The following is an 18,505-nucleotide window of genomic DNA, read 5'->3' as shown; positions in this document are numbered from 1 at the left end:
AGTGGCAGCCAGTTCTTCCATTTCATTAAAGTTTATGTCTTTACTTTTGTTCAGAGTCGAGTAGTATCAGCTTTTCTGTTTATTTGTGTTGGCTGTTGCTGTGTGCTCGTGGTTGTAAGCAAAATGTATGTAAACAAAAGAGATGTGATCCTAAATCATAGCGAATCGACCACTACCCAGAATGCTATGCGAATACCCAGCCACCTGTCTTGTCCTGCGTTGTTTAGACAGACTTTTATTTTGAAAATAAATAAATAAATAACTAAGCCAAACAAGGTCAAGAAGGAAGTTATATCTCTGTCTCTAACAGAATATATACAGTAATAATATATATTCAAAATCATACATTGAAATGATCAAATAAGTCGTATTTTGGGAATGAAATGTTTACTTCAGTAGCATGATCTGTTATTATTATCAATATAATTTAACAATTGTAGTTTCTACAAAGTGAAAAATACATCATTCAATTTCTCAGTATAATTCTTGTTATATTACTTTTGTACAAACGCACTGATATTGGCATATATCTTTCAGTGCTGGCACAATTAACAACCTGTCATAAGAATGAACCAAAATGATTAATTTATGCAAACTCTTCAGTATTAAACCTGATTTAAGAAAACCATTTGTGTGGTTCATATGTACACTGCTCAAAATTAGTTAGGAATATTGGGATATGTTTATTTTGTGACGTCTGAGTTTTTATTTTGTGTTTTGTTGATATTTTTGGTCCCCAAAAATAATTCCGGCCTTGAAAACAACATTTCATTTGACTCTTTATTGCATATATATGCACCCATATCCCAATATACCTAAGTAATTTGAGTACTGTGTGTTAAATTGGTTAGTTTAAAGGTGCATGATGAAGTTTCGAGGAGGAAAATTTAATCGGATCAGAGAGATTGACTGATTTGGAAAAAAAAAATAAAAAATTTCAAACTCAAAACAAACTCTCTTTGCTTTCATGACTGAATAAACTAAATAAAAAACTGACCTTAAAGGAAAACACGATTTCATACTGTTTTACTTTATTTTGTTTATATTTGGCGGACTCTGCCACCTTTTGTAGCTTCAAACAGCGTTCTGGGGACGTTATTTTCCTGTGAGACTTATTATTACTTATTATTACAGCTTGTTTATTCAGTTAAGAATAAATATGTCTGATTTTGTATTATTACCTTTTATAAATACTGTTAGCATCAATCTCCTTCAAAACTACATAGTGCCACTTTAATATTTCTGTCATGGAACTATCTATTTCTTTTGTTTCTGTGTATGTATAGAATAAGAAAATGTATTGTTTGAAAACAATCAAGGTAATTAAAAAAAGACTTGCTGGTCTTTGTCTAAACGTAGTTTTAATAAAACGTGTCTAATAAACAGTGGACTCATGGTGGTAGTTGATACATCCATGGTTTGAATGGACGCAGGGGGGCAGTAGTGAGCATCTCGCCATCTGGCGCAGCGGAATCAGGCGAAGAAGACGCAGCAGCACAATCGCTCGGAAACTCCAACAGGGAAGTTTTTATCCCTTAGTGAAGGTATTTGCTGACTTAATACTCAACTTTTACAAGAGAAATGCTTAATGAGGAACAACGTTTGAGTTTGACACTCATATTTCGGATGTTGTTCTCCACCACCACCGATAAAGAGCAGCACAAAGCCGTCATGGTGATGTCCATATTGAAGTTTTCTGAGCGGGTGTTCAGGAAAGCCTGCTGATTCGCGTCGATACCTTTTATTTAAAAGGTGCCTTAATAAAATCTATTGTTGTTTTTCGTTGAAGCTGTTCGTGTAGCCAGGATCAGGTATCAACCACATTTAGGAACATCTCTCATTTTTGTGACGTGACCCCGCGAGGATCCGTTGCTCAGAGGAAGTAACGTTGACTGATGATGGTGCGTTTACTGTCCTGGTTATGTATGGAGGACCACAAGTGTCAAATAAATAGTGATTAAAGCATTGAACTAATTGTACAATAAATACGGGCATTAATAAATTAGTTTAAGAATTAAAGTATTAATCTATTAGTAAATAGTGTAAATTGCAAGGGTAATTCATTATTTGATATTTTAACAATAAGTTCAAATTAAAAATTGATTTACAAAAACAACATTAAACAGTACATCATTTAAAAATGCATTAATGAATTCATAAATGAATAATGGAATTTAAAAATCTTTTTGAAAAGACAAATAAAAAGTTGGATTGACAAATATTCAGGCATTTAAAAGGGCAATGTGGCGTCAAAAAAAAGGGAGATTTCACAGATTTTCCCCCCACATTTAGACCATACTGCAACAGGTCTATCCCATAAACCGCTACATAGACTTTCCAAATCTGGATTATTATTTTTATCCCCAAAGTGGGGCCTGAGAGCCAAAGTTGGCCAACCAGATGATTCTAGCAAAAGTAAAAGTTTTGTTTTTGTGCATGTAGCGTGTCTCTTTCGTCAATCACAATTGGGCACACAACAACAAAGTCAAATCCGGAGTGACAGAAGTGAATGACTGTGGCTGAGCAGAATCCGTGCTGTGATGGCAATCCGTTTTAACAATTCTTAGTTTTTCATTACGATTTTGACGATCTAGAATAAAGAGTACAGATATTACATTCAGTCTGACTACTAAAAATCAGTTAGAGATTCCAATAATTCAGTTTAGACTAGTCAAAGCTCTAAAGATATCTAATTACGTTTTAACTTTGCTTTTAACAAGGCAGAATGAAAGTTAAAGTTATGTCCAATTTGAGATATTTCTTATGTCAAGTGATGATCAAATTACGATTATTCCTGATTCCAGTTTGAGATACCTTAAACATTTTGACCATGCATAATGCCAGTTCAAGATGCATCATCCTGACAGGTCAAAACTTAAGATGTGAAGGGCGATGTCAGTATCTTGAATTCATAATATTATTATCTTGAACTGGAATTATGACTAGTCAGAATTAGATTCTAATTTCCTTTTAAATTGGAAAATAAAACTCTTGTTCTGATCACTTTTGGTGATAATGGCCATTAGCTAGACTATTACATTTTGGCCATCAATAGCAGGAGCTGATGAAGACGCCAAAACAAAGGCATAATGGCATGTGACTTTGACCAAGAGCTGGTGATATCCATCTGCTGTGATTCTATATGTCGGCAGCCTTTTTGTACAAAACAAAAAAAATCCTTTTTATGATCAGAATTTATGGAGTACCAGCCCTCAACAAGACCCATGCTGTACAACTTAGCGCATAATTTAAAACCTTGTGTGTTGCAGTAATTATGGAGGAAGATGAGCTCGAGATGACCAAAGGGGAGCTCCAAAAGTGGATCCAAGGGGAAGTTAATCAGAACAGGCTGATCTCAGACATGGTGGAGAAATGCGATCTGCTGCAATCTCTGCTGGACAGGAGGAAGAATCAGGCTACCCAACTCCTGAAGCTCTATGAGTGAGTGTTGTATCTGCTCTATGCTCTTGTTTTCACTTATTTTAAAAGCCCTTTGGACCACGATAGGTCTTTTCATACTGCACGTAGCGCAGGTTTTAAATATTGTTGGAACAGTCTTAGCCCCAGCCCTCCAATATCGTGTTGCATCGGACATGGAGTAAGGACATAATGTGAGAAAGCTGTCACACTGGCACAATCCCGTCACATTCCAAAGTGAGCTAAACCTGACTTTAGCCGAAGGCTTGCTGGCCCTTCTCCAGAACAAGATTAGCCAAATTAGGTGCGTATTCAAACAGATATTTAAGTCGGGCTTAGAGGGTGAGCAGTGTGATTCGTATAGCCCTGGGCTTAGGATAACCCTGGGCTCACGCTGTATGTGTGAAAAGGGGCTAAGTTATCTCAAGTCAACTCCCAGCCCAGGCTATCCCTGGGTGAAGAATTTGCAGTGAAAAAAGTCCTAATTCCAAACAAACAAAAAGTGAAACAACATTAAACTTTGAGAGACAAAGTACCAATTGCCTAGTGTGAGTGTGCCGTTATACACAAGATGCACCAAAGCCAGCAGGTTTAAACAAATCCCAGGCCACTTGTGTAAAAGATGTTTTATTTTCTGTATTAAAGAAGAATGTATGTTTTTTTTTTTGTATTTTTGGCTTGATTCATGTTGGCTTTGTTGTGGATGTCTTTCAGTTCTGTGGCAGAATGTGAAGAAATTGTGAAGAAACAATACTCTTTGCTGGGGTGGGAGTACAGAGACACAGATTCTGATGATGATAGTGCAGAAGGATGTGGTAAGATGCAAGTCAAATACAAGATTTACTTTTGTTTTCGTCCATTCAAACGGGCTTATTTTAATTTAAAGGCTTCAAGTTGACTTGTGCTTTTTTTTATTTTGTAGGAAGTACACCTCCATCCTCACCTGAGTTTCTTCACACTGAGACTTGCGTCCCCGGCCCTCCTCCTTCAATTTGCTCTACTCCCCTGTTACCAAATCCTGAGGACAGTGAGAACCTCTGGAGAGATAATGACAAAAAACTTGTCAATCTAAAGAGACAATTAGTCAGTCTAAAGAGACAACCAGTGGTGTTGTTGACTAGACTTTCTCCACGCAAGAGCTGTTCTTTTCGTCCACCAGCGCCTCAAGATCCCAATAATGAACATGAATGCTTTGACGATTCGAGTTCTGGTTCGCAGTGGGAACCAGAGGAGGACTCATCTTACTCTGATTATTCTTTCTCTAGTTTTAATGCTGGATCAAACAAGAGGAGAAAAATTGATTCAGAAAATGAGGAACCTGCTAAAAGTCCTGCAAGACCCGAAGTCAGCACGTATACTGTTGCTAAAAGCATTGCAGCAAAAAGCTCTGATGCTCAGAGCAACTTGACAGAATATAGTGGCACTAAGAGCAACACAGCAGAAAATACTGGTGCTAAGAGCATGGCAGCAAAAAGTTCTGACGCTAAAAGCAACACACCAAGAAGTACTCGTCCTAAGGGCTTCGCAACAAAAAGTACTGGTGCTAAGTGGAACGCAGCAAAAAGCTCAGATGCTAATAGCATTGCAGTAAAAAGTTCAGATGCTAAGGGCGTCACAGCAAAAGGTTCAGACGATAAGAGCATCAAAGCAAAAGGTTCAGACGCTAAGAGCATCGCAGCAAAAGGTTCAGACGCTAAGAGCATCGCAGCAAGAAGTTCAGACACTAAGAGCAACACAACAAAAAGTACTCGTCCTAAGGGCTTTGCAGCAAAAAGTACTGGTGCTAAGTGCAACGCAGCAAAAAGTTCAGATGCCAAGAACATGGCATCAAAAAGTTCTGACACTGAGAGCATAGTGGCGAAAAGTTCTGACGTTAAGAGCAATACACCAAAAAGTACTGGTGCTAAGGGCTTTGCAGTTAAAAGCACTGGTGCTAAGTGCAACGCAGCAAGAACATCAACACCCCAAGTCAGCGCAAATACCAACGCTAAGAGCAACAGGGTGAAAACATCAACACCGCCTGCAAAATCCAATGGTAATGGTCGTAAAAACACACCATACAAAAACACCCTGACCACTTGAAAAGTTTTTTGTTGAATGAATAACTTTATTTGTGCTAAAAGTTTGCTTCATTGCTTTCATATCACTCCTATTGTGGGGAAAAAACACGAGAAAGGAATATGTTATTTTATCACCACAGCTAACCACGTCTGGGTTGTACACAAATTAATGAACCTGTAGAGGGCTTTAGTAGCGTTAGCATTGACTGATTTAATGTGTCGTGCCAGACAGTCTACTGACTACTTTACTACCTAACATTAAAAACATTTTTTTGGCACTAACTTACAGTATTGTAGAGAATAAGATGTGAACCTTTTACAATGATCGGACAATTTGCGGTTTCATGTTTTGTAACCTAAAGTGGGAATAAGTGCCATCTGAATGGACTACCCACACTGAGACAGTTTTGTTTATAAGGTGTCTGGTTCGGTGGATGTTTAGACATCACTCACTATCAGCAACTTCTAATCTTTACAATTCGAAATAAGAAAATATGTATGACTAGAAATGTATATGCTTAAGTTGATCAATTTAGATATTAAAGCAACACTATATAACTTTCTGGAGAAAGATAGGTGAATGATTGATGAATGTTCTCCCCAAGTTGTCGAATACTGACGCTTTGGGATGGTGGCTTCCGTCAAACGGCAACCCAAAGCGTCAATATTTGACAACAACTCTTTACATAGTTTGTAACATGTTGTGTTCCCTCATCGCTGACAGGAGTAACCCCAGTCAGGACAGAGACAAAAGACCCTCCTAGCTTGCTAAAGATCAGCGTGAACATGAATGTCCTGGCCAGAAGGAAGGGCAGGGACTGGCAACGGGGGAAAATCCTGGAAATGGTAACAAAGGGTAAGTAAAAAAATACAAACCGTATCAGAGAAGAAGACTCGGTTTATTTGTACTTGATCACTTATCTTTTTCAGGTTTTGGTACCTGAAAAAAGAAAATGAGTCTGCTCGTGGAATATAGCCACCACATATTCCTTGTAATGATACGACATTGTTTAAAAAGGGCAACTGGTTTTTTGTTTTTTTGTTTTTTTCGCAGACAATGGTAGATTGAAATACAAGATCGGTTTTGAGGAGAAGGAGAAGAGTAAAAGCCTCGTCTCCGGTAACCACATTGCCTTTGACCTCATGCCACAGCTGGATCAGCTGGATGTCGGAACTCGTGTGGTTATCAAGTGCAAAGGTGAAGAGCCCCGGTTCTGTCCTGGTTTTGTGGCAGAGCTCCCCAACAGGAAAAACCGCATGAGGTTTGTGAATCTAATGGGATTAAAGTGTTTTTGCCTCCTTTCTTTTTTTTTTGCAGTTGCCATAGCCAAAGTATGTTTTGATGCAGACATTTTTTTCATTTTTTAGGTTCCTGGTCTTTTTGGATGATCAAACGCCAGTCTATGTTGGCTTACCTTTACTTCACCTGGTGTGCAGACCATGTAAGTTTGATTTTTTTTAATTGACACACTAACTGTGTTGAATATAACAGATACAAGATTGTCCGCTCTGACAGTTGGACACGTTTGGTCAAGTTTGAAAGCTGTTTTCAAAAAATTACCCGGAAAGTCTGGGGTTTACTTCATGTGAAGTCCAGAAGTGAAGGCTGTGAATGTGTAAAATATGATATTGTGTCTCATCACATAGGCTTTCTTAACACAATGACAATAAAGTCTTGAATCTTTAAGGAATAAAAAAGGACCAAATATGACGCCAAATTGAATCTGAGCCCCACATTTTTACATGTTGAACCACAGTTGTACATTGCACTTTCTGTTATACTGCCAGTAAGCAGAGTGACAGGCTTTGTTTCTTTCTCTTGTGATAGTGGCAGACCCTTTGGACGATATTCCAAATGAAAACCACAAGGAATTTATGAAGACGTATTTAGAGGCCCAGCCTTACCCGCCTCAGACGCAGTACAGGATTGGACAGATAATCAATGCAGAATTTGGAGGAGTCCAGCAGAAGTGTGAGGTGCTGAAGGTCGACTGCAGCTTGATACAGGTTTTTTTTCAGGTCAGTAGTTGTAATCATCGATCTTTAAACTATTTCCAACTGGATTTTGATGTTTTTTTGCCTGGTATATTTTAGAGTATGTTACTCATAGTAGTTTGTCTTCATGGATAGAGAGATAAACATAAGGAGTGGATCTACCGAGGCTCCTATCGCTTGGAGCACATGATGAATATGATGGCGCAGTTGGGGTCGAAAAAGGACGCTGGGCAGAGGAATAAGGCTACCACAGTAAACGGTAAATTAATTTGTTAAACAAATAAAATCATAAAGTGATTCTAGTTATCCCCAATATCTAATTTGTCTCTGTATATCCATGTCTTGTGTACTACAGAGTCATCAAAATCGGCATGATGATGGGACCATGAATGTGTTAAGCTTGCACATTCTGGTTGGTTTTGCAAGGTCCATGGGTTACTATTGTGCTTCAGATCAGACTTGCTTCATATTTGTGACATGCAATTTCAAAAACTGGGGCCAGGATGTCCAGAATCATCTCACAGTCAAGTGGAATTCATACATGTGCTGCTGAAGGTTGTGCCCTATTGGGACAACTGAAAAATGACAAACTGTCCATGAAACCATGAAACCATTATATTATACATGAAACCATTATATTAATGCATTGTTTGTTTGTTGTGTATTTGTATTACAATTTTTAATAAAAATAAATGGTCTCAAATTGTCTGTTGCTTTAAATGAAAGTTTTCTGTTTCAGTACACTGACGTTATCTTACAATAAAACAATAAGGTTTATTGTTAAACTGTAAAATATCCTGCCACTGTTTCATATCTTTGTCACAAGTCAGTTAAAAGTCATTGTAAAAAATGTGTGTATATCGGCTGATACGTATCGATGTCAGACTTTTTTAGTATCATCTTCGACACAAAAATCCAGGAGGGGTCGGGCTCTAGTGCAGACTATGGGAGCTAATTTCCGATAGGAACAGAAAAGCGACACATGAAACGACAATCGAAAATAAAATCATGCAGCTCTGTTGGCTGTCCCAAAATCCCAATTTAGTAAAGGTGACTGGGCCTTTGCAGTAAGAGCCTCCAGACTACCCAAACGTTTAAATCTTCGATTAAAACTTTTTTTTAAGTGTATTTCATCATTACTCTTAACTATTCCTTCTTTTATCCCATGATTCATAATTTTCTGTTTTGTCTGGATTTGTTATTTTTTATCTGCTGTTGATTTTTAATTTTCTGTGAAGCACTTTATAACCTTGTGTTAGAAAAGTGCTTTTTAAATGAAGTTATTATAAAATCAATCATGGCAGGTCAAAATAATGGAATAGTAAGTCATTATGGTGAACATTAAAAGTCAAAATTTGTGATAAGTTATAATATCTAAGGAGTCACATTGTTGACAAAATCAAGAATATGAGATTAGTTATTAAAATTTCTGAAAAGTGAAAATGAGTTGAGTAAAACAAGGCAGAAGTCAAAACCTTTTGGGTAAACCAAGACCAAACATCTGGCTAAATAACCTTTTACATCGTCACATTTTATATGAACCCAGAACTTTGCAAAAATACCATTATGACGACTATCAAATATATCATTTAGTTGTGACTTGCAGGTCGTGTGTATGTTGCTCGCTCGTCTTCAGCGGTGGTTTGTGTTCATGCAGGACTGAAATAACAGTCTCGGCGCAGGGAGGCGTTCCACCAGCAGCCTGAACTAGAACTAGCCGAGCAGGAAAGGCTGGGGGTAAAAAAAAAAAAAAATCGCTGCCTGCTAGCTGAGGAACCTTGAACATCGGGGCTAGCGACAAAATAAAAGAGAAAACTGGAACGCCAACACGGATTTCTTGTGGGACAAACGAACAGGCCTCGCTGCTAAAACGGTAAATATCATATCCGTGTCGTTAAGTGAGCCACATTCAGACTAAACGGTTCGTACGACGGCTAGCGAAAGTAGCTGTTGAGCTAGCTGGCGAACGAAGCTAAGCTAAGATGGCGGCCAAATTATTTATATTAGCTCATGTTGGTAGCAATGCTAACAGCCTGTACGTCGTTGGCTCTTGCGTTCACAGCTTAGGTAGCTGTTAGTTAGTTAGCGCATTCGACTTCAGAGCTAATCTTGTGTATTTTTGAACGTGTTAGTGTTTTTGGAAATGAGAAAAGTATTGAGTGGTAGTACTTAATGTGATAGTGCTTACTGAAATTTACAGCGTTCACGCAGTGCATCGTTTTACAAGGTAGGGAAGAAAAAAAACACATAAGCGACGCTTGAAGAAGGGAACGGTGCTCTGTTATGAATTTAGCGTTAGCTAGCTTAGATACTCAACACTCAACTGAAAATAGCTTACGGTTATCTTAAGCCGTGTGTTTCCAACATTGCAGTCAATGTGTGCATCGTTTACAGTCGTTTGAATCAACGCTGTGCATACGTGAACTAACCAGTTGTGAGTTGTTATGAGTTGCATAGGATCATGCAACAGGGTTATTATGTATGTGATCCCTGTTCTCCTCACATATTTCTAGGCCTGCTTCGGCAGTAGTCTGTCTTGCTATGCCTATTAACTCTCAACTATTTTCGCACAGATCTATAAGCTGCATGCTTCATGACAATGAGTAAAAGTTGAACTGTGTGTTTCTGTGGTTGGCTTTATAGAATTTTTTAAAGCCAAGTTTGTGTCTAACATGCTGTTATTGTCAACCAGCCCCTGTCGATATGATTTTTAAGAAGCTGTTCGTCTTTTCCTAAAGGGAAGCGTTATTGAACAGTTAGCATTTAGCTACACTTCACTTAGACTGTGCAGAGGCAATGTGAGCTTTGATTTGGGGCTATGTAGATCAAATTGACTACAGTACAATGCATTTGCCAAAAAATTACTACTTCAGGTTGCTTATTCAACTAGTTTTGGATCAGATGTGTTCATTGTTGACCACTTCAACTGCACCTCCTACTGACTACTGAGTCCAGCAGTGGATGGCTTGGAAATGGTCTCCCAGATTAAAGCACAATTTAAGTTTTTAACTCAACAGTGCTTATTTTTTTTTAAATCCCAAATGTTGTTTGATTTGTCCTCCCAATAATCCACCAGATGCCTCACACAAGACGTCACTCGTCTTCGGACAGAGACAGTCGAAGCAGCTACCAAGACCGTTACAGAGACAGAGACAGAGACAGAGGGCGAAGACACCGGCACAGAAGATCTCCTACTTACTCCTCCAGCAGTGACAGAGACAGAAGGGGACGGGGACACAGACAGGAAGGAAGCTTTGTACGCTCAAGGAGGTATGTTGTGATTTGTTTGATTTATTTAGCTGAAAATGTATTTTAAAGTACCAACACTGCAGATCTTTATTGAAGTTTTGTTGCTTGTCAGCATTTAGGTTTCAATGTGTGCCTCTGTTCTCTGATTCAGTCGTAGCTTTGACAATCGTTCAACGGAACATCGGCCATTTGACAGAAGGTACTGCGAGGGATACAGGCGCTTGGATCAGAGCCGAGATCGAGACCGTGACAGAGAAAGGGAGCCACATGGAGCTGCTGAAAATTATTATACACGCGACTTCTCCCCAAACGTGTATGACTACCGACGTGGCCGAGAGAGGGAGCGCGAACGGGATGAGTCTTACCGACGAAAAGGCAGCAGGCGTAAGCACAAACGAAGGCGGCGTAGAACCAGGTCCTATAGCCCATCTTCCTCGGTGAGTACAGCCAGACCTGAGATTGTGTTTTAACTCTCCTCAGCCCTCTCCTTCCATCTCTGTCTCTTCCACTCAGCTCCCTCTGTCTCTGTCTTTCTCTAACCATTTCTTCCTCACAGCCCCTGGAATTGGTAAGTAGTACAATCTTTATGATTTGTTTTGTTTTTTCAGAAGGGGTTTGTTTTATTTTTATTATTTTGTTTAAGTGGGTTTTGCTTAAATTGGCATTTTTATTTGGCAGAGCATTTTCATTTTTATCCAAGTACTTTTTCTGTAGTTAATTAATGATTAACCACAAATGTTTTGCTGCTCTTCAGATACACACCCACCACAGCTTTCTGAAGTTTTCCTTTTGAAATCCTAGTTAGATTGGTCCCACTTCATTCATTGTCTGTGGCCCTACCTTTTGTAAAATTTTGTTTTGTATGTTGTCAGTACTTTTAATAATGGACAAAATGCCTGTAGTAGCAGCTGGTTGGCCACTTGTGAACTTTTGTGTAGATGGGCTGAAAAAAAAAAAAGTGAAAATGTTCTCCCAAACACCGTGTAAAATTTAGATTTAAATTGAATGCTTATTTTTGTTAGAATTTATTGGAATTTAAAATGTCTTAGATTCCTTAAAATGCATTTTTTGTGTGGGTCATGTTTAACCACACATGAACTATCAATTTTAAGTGAGAAAGGGTTTTAATTTGATGTAGCATATATGTTGGGAGTTATCTTTAAATATTTCCTGCTTGATAACTTGTGGTCCTCATTTTGTTTTCCGTCTTGTTTAATCTGAAAAGTCAATTTGATAAGTTTTGAAGTAGTTATGTAACTGTCTTAACTAGTTTTTGCGTTGATGAATGGATATGCCAGTTGCTTCCTTGTTTGTAAGCAGCTGTGGTTTAAAGGTAGAGGGGGGAGAGGAGCAGAGGACAACATGTGATCTTTGACTTGTTCCCTTGCACTATATCCCTATCGTTATATATTTCCTTCACGTGGTGTCATGCGTGAATCGCCCCATGACCACCAAACCTACCAACAACCACAACTACATCAACTACCACCCTCCTCCTCCCTCCTCGTCTACCTGTGCCGCCTGACGCTGTGGCTGCGGCTGTCCCTGAAAACCCCCTGTTCCCTCCGGTCGTGTCGTGACCTGCTGATGGTGGTTTGGGTGTGAAAACAGCGGAGCAACAGCCGGACGCGGGCACTGAGTGTGAGGGACGACGAGGAAGGGCACCTGATCTGTCGGAGTGGGGACGTCCTGCAAGAGAGATGTACTCACTGCCACTACTCTATCGTAACCTTCTCCATATGAGTATTAATGCATAGAGCATTTACATGACATGGGAGTGCCTGATGATGCCTTGCTAGAATGCTCTTCGCTCTAGCTGAAATAGCAGGGTGGATTGCAAGAATGTTGGCGATTTGAGAGGGGCGTTAGATACCTTCTCGTTTTTGTTTCTAGGATTTTAAGCTGTGGAGCATTTTCTATGTTTCACAGGTTTCCAAAACGTAGAACCCCATTTGCAGCTGTTTGTTTCTGTTGCGTTTCAGATTAAAATTCAATAACAGTTTTAAAACATACATAATTTACAGCTAGCTATTTTCCACTTTGAGTGTTTCAGGGATTTTCTTTTAATTTTATAAAATAGAACTCTAACATGTACATCACCTATTAGGTCTTTTTCTAGCACAACCAGCACACATGTAGACAGTAAATTTATGAACACGTTTGTCATTTTCGTGATCATGCATCATTTTAGAAGAAGTACTAATCATTTTTCCAGTTTTACATGTTACCTCCGTGTCCTTTTGGGCAAAGACGGCCACATCTTCAAAGGATGTGCCCTTATATTCGATGGCTGCAAATTGGCCATCAAAGAAAGGGAGCACTTTTACATTTGCCCCCTTATTTCCTTCACATGTATCATAGTGCTACGCGTTCAAATATTATAGATAACCTCAAAGTGTTCAAGCCTGCCAGATTGAATAGGCAGCCATTTGAAAAGGGGATGGGCGTTAGAAGTGATTCGCCTGTCTACACTTTTGCATTATGTATTCCTGTTTAAGTCCACATTTCTAATGCACCTCTTCTTTCTTTCCCCGCTCCCCCTCTCTCCTCCTTTTTTCTCTGTGTTGTGTTGCAGATGAGATTGTCAGCACTTTGGGGGAAGGCACCTTCGGGAGGGTGATGCAGTGCATTGACCACCGCAGGTGTGTGCCAGTCAACACTGAAAAACAGCAGCTGTCAGTCTCTCGGGTCCTATTTTCAAGACCCCCAGTAGGGAATACCTGTAGAAATAAGTGTGTTTGTACCATGCCTGTTAGTGACTTTCGATTAGGATAAGAATATTCATCGTTGCTATTGTTAACGACTGTTGTAAATCCCAGTGGCTGCTTTAAATTTAAAAAAGGCTCACTCAAATTGTCCACAGCTTGTTGTTTTTTTTTCTGCTGCCTTTGTCACGTTGCAGTTCACTGGAGGCAAATTGTCTCTGCTGTATCTTACCCTTGTGTAACTGTGGACCCTTGTGAATACCGTGTCCCCTCCCTTGTAGATACATTATGGAAGATAATGTGATAGAAATGGAGACGAAGCGATTTCATTTTCACAAGCAGGGACTTAAGAAAGTGACACTTGCAGACTCTTTGCTCAATGTTTAATGCAAAGAGTGATATCTCAGATCAGAGACTTTGCTGTCATATTCATATTATTAAGTGTTGCGTCTGTACTGTAAACTCAAGTTAAATGTCACTTTAGTATCTGCAATTCAGCATGCACCTACACCTACTCCCCAAAGTGAGATTTAAATAACAAATGTAATAGATTGTTTGTGTTGTATTGCCTCTGTTTTTGGCCTTATACTATCTTGTGTTTTCCAGAGGTGGAGCCCATGTAGCTCTGAAAATTATCAAGAATGTGGAGAAGTACAAGGAAGCAGCTCGCCTGGAGATCAATGTATTAGAGAAGATCAATGAAAAGGATCCTGACAACAAGTTGTGAGTTCTTAGTGTTTTGGAATTGAAAATGTATGACCTTCATACACATAAGTGCCTATCACTGTTGTCTTCATTAATGCTGAATATTAAGTGTCAACTCTTTTAACTCTTGTCCGTATGTACAGTTGCAAACTTCACCCTTTAACTGGAAACTTTCAAGAGTTACCAACATGTTCTGATAATTAAAAGTAAAACTGTAAAAATGTTTGATTAAGCTGTTACATAAGTAGGGCGGTGTCTCCATAAACTATTTAAGTCATTTACACTATGTACTTTACTGCATCACTCTCACACCTCCTGTATCCTGTTTGTCTTGCAGCCTTTGTGTACAGATGTATGACTGGTTTGACTACCACGGTCACATGTGCATCTCCTTCGAGCTGCTAGCTCTCAGCACGTTCGACTTTCTAAAAGAAAACAACTACCTGCCCTACTCAATCGGTCAGGTCAGACACATGGCCTACCAACTCTGTCTCGCTGTGAAATGTAAGTTTTCATTTATGTCCTTTGTTTTACTTAATGTCCCTAAAAAAGTTTTCTGGTCAATGCACTCTTACTCAATGCGGTTTCTTCATCAGTCAGCTGAAAATTTAGTGGTTGGATAAAAAGTCTCTTTTGTCTGTGGTAGACAGCCTGTAGCCACATGAGGGCATTATAGCACACAACGCCAGAGAGCGTAATCTATTAAATACCTTACTAAGCTTCTGAGGAGGAAAGTAATGCTGTTATAGAGAATTCTTGTCTATGTCAGTATCTGTATGTATACTCTGGATTTTTACTGTTACAGATGTTTTTCTCATGTTGTCATTTATTAATTACACTCTGTGACTATCATTATTTTACATTGCAACATGTCTCATCTGATTCAAAAGGGATTGATTAGAAGATGGGTCGTGTAATCTGTCTTTAAGTTCGTGTGCAGTCAAAAGTGAAGACTGAATAATCACTGTAATAATGTTTCCTGTTCCATAGTTCTCCATGACAATAAGCTGACACACACAGACCTAAAGCCTGAGAACATCCTGTTTGTCAACTCAGACTTCACAATGTCGTTCAATGTAGAGAAGGTAAGATGTGGCAGAATGCAAAGACAAAAGGTGAAAAAGATTTCTGGTCTGTAGACTTTAGACTTGAGTGTTTTCTCTTTTGCAGAAGCGAGAAGAGCGGACAGTTAAGAGCACGGCAGTACGTGTAGTCGACTTTGGCAGTGCCACTTTTGACCACGAGCACCACAGCACCATTGTGTCCACGCGGCATTACCGTGCCCCTGAGGTTATACTAGGTGAGGATGTCTATAAGCTCTTGGCCATACATTCTTGAAAACACTACCTCTCAAAAAGGATTAGATGATAATTTTCACTGGTGACAGTTACAATCACAATATGGTTCCGACAGTCAACAGGGAAATCAGTTTGGAGATATATACCCAAGTATTTTTCATGGCACAATTCGGGTCTACTGCAGAGTCATTTGAGCCGGGAGTGAATGCTGGTGCCCCCATTCACATTAAAGACAAAAGCCAGATGTTTTTTGTCCAATGTGAAAGGGGTACAAGTTTTTGAAGAAAAATACTGCATTCTACAAGTTGAACACAATCACAGTGCAGCAGCCTAATCCTAATTTCTCTGTTGTTAAACATTAAAGGTGCAGTTTAAAAATAACATATAGACACATATACACATTAACACGACACCACAACTGCAGATCACTCCTGGGGATCAGTTTGGGCCAGTTAATGTGAGAAGTGCAAATAAACACAGTGGTTGCCCTGAAGTTTCTAATCTTATCTTGGAGGCACATGGTATTGATGCCATAAACTGGATTACCCCATGCAACTAAAATACTGATTAAATTGAGTTACTTTGCATGATGTCAGCAAGCATAACACCTGCCTAGAGTATTCTCCAAATATGACAAATATGTCTGTGTGTTTTCATGTATTCGATCTATGTTTTTGTCTTCCAGAGCTGGGCTGGAGCCACCCCTGTGATGTGTGGAGCATTGGCTGTATACTGTTTGAGTACTACCTGGGCTTCACATTGTTTCAGGTACAGTGGCCAAGACCCTGGACTCAGTTAGACCTCATTTAAATGATAATTTGGGGCCTAACTTTCAAATGATGAGAGACATAGCCGAAGTTATTGATTATAAATTGAATGCTAAATGCCAAATTATCAATATCAAGCAATGAAACATACAAATGTACATGGCTACTCTTTATGTGGTGGGATATTATGACCTTGGTGTCAATTATGAGCTCTGTCTGTTTGACACTGTATGTAGCAGCAGAATCATCTGTTCTTTCTGACTGTCTGCTCTGTCTGTTCCTCCTTCCTGCTGAATCATGGTTGTCTAACTCGCATTTCTTTCAGACTCATGACAACCGAGAGCATTTGGCCATGATGGAAAGAATCCTGGGACCGGTGCCTTCTAGGATGATTCGTAAGACGAGGTGAGAGGAACGCACCAACGTGTTAAAAGTGCCTGTAACGCTCGTAATTGCATTGTTTATGTAGAAATCAACATGCACACACTTGAACATCGCTCACACTGATCTCTGTACCCTCTTAGGAAGCAGAAGTATTTCTATCGTGGCCGTCTAGACTGGGATGAGAGCTCCTCAGCGGGGAAATACGTCAGAGAAAACTGCAAACCCTTACGGGTAAGAGAGGTGAAAGACGAGTGCAAAAGGAAGAAATATGATTAGCAAGGCTGAAAGTGTCTTGTGTTTTGTACTGCAGTTCCTCTCTAAAAAGTCTCAGTATTGCTCTTAATCTTTTTCTTATTTCCTTTCTCCATCATCAGCGGTACTTACTGTCGGAGGCAGAGGAACACCACCAGTTATTTGACCTCATTGAAAGCATGTTGGAGTACGAGCCCTCCAAGAGGCTGGTGCTGGCCGACTCCCTCAAACACCCATTCTTTGAGAATGTGGGTGTTGACGAGGCAACAGGCAGCAAGAACTGGGAGGGCAACCGGGATATCAGCCGGTGACCCATGAGCCTCCAAAGACTGAATGACAGAGGAGATCAAGTCTTTTATATTTGGAGCTGGTGAACTGTTGAGTAAATCGAGACTTCGGATGTTCTGTCGTTTGTCATTAAAGTATGGACACCTTAACTTCTTGCCCCTCCGATGTCCACTTCTGCAGCCACAGGAGGCATGTTTTTGCAGCAGAGAGACCAAAATCACCCACAAAAGACTGGAGAAGAGTCCAAATGAATCGTATCTGGTGGCCACAGCCTAAGAAGTAGCCCTCTATGCAGCTCCTGTCTTCCTTTTTGACTTCAGAAGCACCTTCCTCCTTTCCATCCGTCCGTCTATTACAGCATGTAAAGAAAATAGTTCACCTTTCTAAGGAAATAAGCACTACAAAATCATCCATACAAAAACTCTACTTTGGACAAGAAATGTCTTCCGATTCTGAAGTCGAAGGAAAGGGTAAAAAGGAGATAGAGCTGTATCCAGTGCAAGTCCTCACTGACAATTCTAAACATGGAGACATGCAAGATTTTATATAATGCTAACATCAAATCATTCAAATTGAATATCATCTTTCCTTGGAAATTTAAATATCTCCAACAGAGAGATGCGTCTCAAGTTTTTGTTTGTTTTTGTTAATGTGAGTACTTGCATTTGTTTCTTTTTTTTATGTATAAAAGGATTTATCTCTTATGGAGACTCACCCGTAATCTCCAGTCAGTAGGCCCGTTCTTATTCGCCAATGAGATCATAATTGTGATGGACACTCCACACACAGGCCTCTGCGGGCTGTCTTATCGATGAATATGTTTGTTACGTTATGCAGTGCTTTCTGAGTGTGTGTGTGTGTGTGTGTGAGTGCGTGTGTGTATAGGGGTGGGATGACACGTTCATCTTTGTTTTTCTCAGTGGCTTCTTAGTAGTTCAGCATTGGTCATGGTTACAGTCTCTCATATTTTCAAAAAAACATAAACTGCCTTTTTCATGTGTGATACGGTCAGACCCGATGTCTCTCCATTGAGGTTAAGCACACAGCTCCTGGTGTTAGCCACTGAGCCACACACAACTCCTGGTGACAGTATTTATTTTGATTTCCAATAGGTCATAGTCTCCACCCCCTCACCTGTACATGACTTTTTTTGTATGAAATTAAAGCGTATAAAATTGTATATATGTATGATTGTGTAGAATTAAAGTTAAGTCCTCCTTGCCAAAGGCTTATGATGCTCTCAGTGTCAGTTTGGGCCTCTGGTAGCAAAAGGGAGGCGATCTGTCTTTAAATACCATCACTGTGTCTGAGTCCATCTCTTACCTCACTGATTAATACCACTGCTAGATGGTATGCAGAAAGATCAGAGGGGTGTCTATTTAATA

At 39.6% G+C, this 18,505-nt stretch overlaps 2 protein-coding genes across 4 annotated transcripts; both read left to right on the top strand.

The window, feature by feature from the left end:
* The first annotated feature begins 1,459 nt into the window (after window positions 1-1,459).
* Window positions 1,460-8,175, top strand: setdb1a (SET domain bifurcated histone lysine methyltransferase 1a). The gene is made up of 10 exons (XM_073482775.1): window positions 1,460-1,544; window positions 3,270-3,441; window positions 4,132-4,232; window positions 4,340-5,452; window positions 6,202-6,333; window positions 6,532-6,739; window positions 6,846-6,919; window positions 7,306-7,496; window positions 7,608-7,731; window positions 7,828-8,175. Exons 2-10 carry the CDS (start codon window positions 3,275-3,277, stop codon window positions 7,845-7,847), a joined length of 2,130 nt encoding a protein of 709 aa, XP_073338876.1. The 5' UTR covers window positions 1,460-1,544; window positions 3,270-3,274; the 3' UTR covers window positions 7,848-8,175.
* Window positions 8,176-9,156: 981 nt separating this feature from the next.
* clk2a (CDC-like kinase 2a) lies at window positions 9,157-18,300 on the top strand. 3 transcript variants are annotated; one of them, XM_073482771.1, is made up of 13 exons: window positions 9,157-9,345; window positions 10,549-10,742; window positions 10,873-11,158; window positions 12,333-12,423; window positions 13,297-13,363; window positions 14,033-14,149; window positions 14,469-14,635; window positions 15,122-15,216; window positions 15,302-15,431; window positions 16,115-16,197; window positions 16,522-16,601; window positions 16,721-16,811; window positions 16,955-18,300. In XM_073482771.1, exons 2-13 carry the CDS (start codon window positions 10,549-10,551, stop codon window positions 17,141-17,143), a joined length of 1,590 nt encoding a protein of 529 aa, XP_073338872.1. In that variant the 5' UTR covers window positions 9,157-9,345; the 3' UTR covers window positions 17,144-18,300. The 3 variants fall into 3 exon arrangements, with proteins under 3 accessions (XP_073338872.1, XP_073338870.1, XP_073338871.1); XM_073482769.1 differs by having other exon boundaries at window positions 9,257-9,345; window positions 16,721-16,820; window positions 16,955-17,233; XM_073482770.1 differs by lacking the exon at window positions 9,157-9,345 and adding an exon at window positions 9,630-9,699 and having other exon boundaries at window positions 16,721-16,820; window positions 16,955-17,233.
* The last annotated feature ends 205 nt before the right edge of the window (window positions 18,301-18,505 follow it).

This window comes from Pagrus major, chromosome 16, assembly GCF_040436345.1.
Source record: "Pagrus major chromosome 16, Pma_NU_1.0".
NCBI lineage: Eukaryota > Metazoa > Chordata > Actinopteri > Spariformes > Sparidae > Pagrus > Pagrus major.
The sequence above is the reverse complement of the archived record's forward strand: the minus strand, read 5'-3'. Positions and strand labels throughout refer to the sequence as shown.

Bases quoted from the DNA above. Each gene is read 5' to 3' on its own strand.
- setdb1a (XM_073482775.1), top strand. From the start codon at position 3,275: ATGGAGGAAGATGAGCTCGAGATGACCAAAGGGGAGCTCCAAAAGTGG. The intron at 3,442-4,131 runs GTGAGTGTTGTA...GATGTCTTTCAG, and splicing joins CAACTCCTGAAGCTCTATGA to TTCTGTGGCAGAATGTGAAG. The intron at 5,453-6,201 runs GTAATGGTCGTA...CATCGCTGACAG, and splicing joins ACCGCCTGCAAAATCCAATG to GAGTAACCCCAGTCAGGACA.
- clk2a (XM_073482769.1), top strand. From the start codon at position 10,549: ATGCCTCACACAAGACGTCACTCGTCTTCGGACAGAGACAGTCGAAGC. The intron at 10,743-10,872 runs GTATGTTGTGAT...TCTCTGATTCAG, and splicing joins AGCTTTGTACGCTCAAGGAG to TCGTAGCTTTGACAATCGTT. The intron at 16,198-16,521 runs GTACAGTGGCCA...CATTTCTTTCAG, and splicing joins TGGGCTTCACATTGTTTCAG to ACTCATGACAACCGAGAGCA.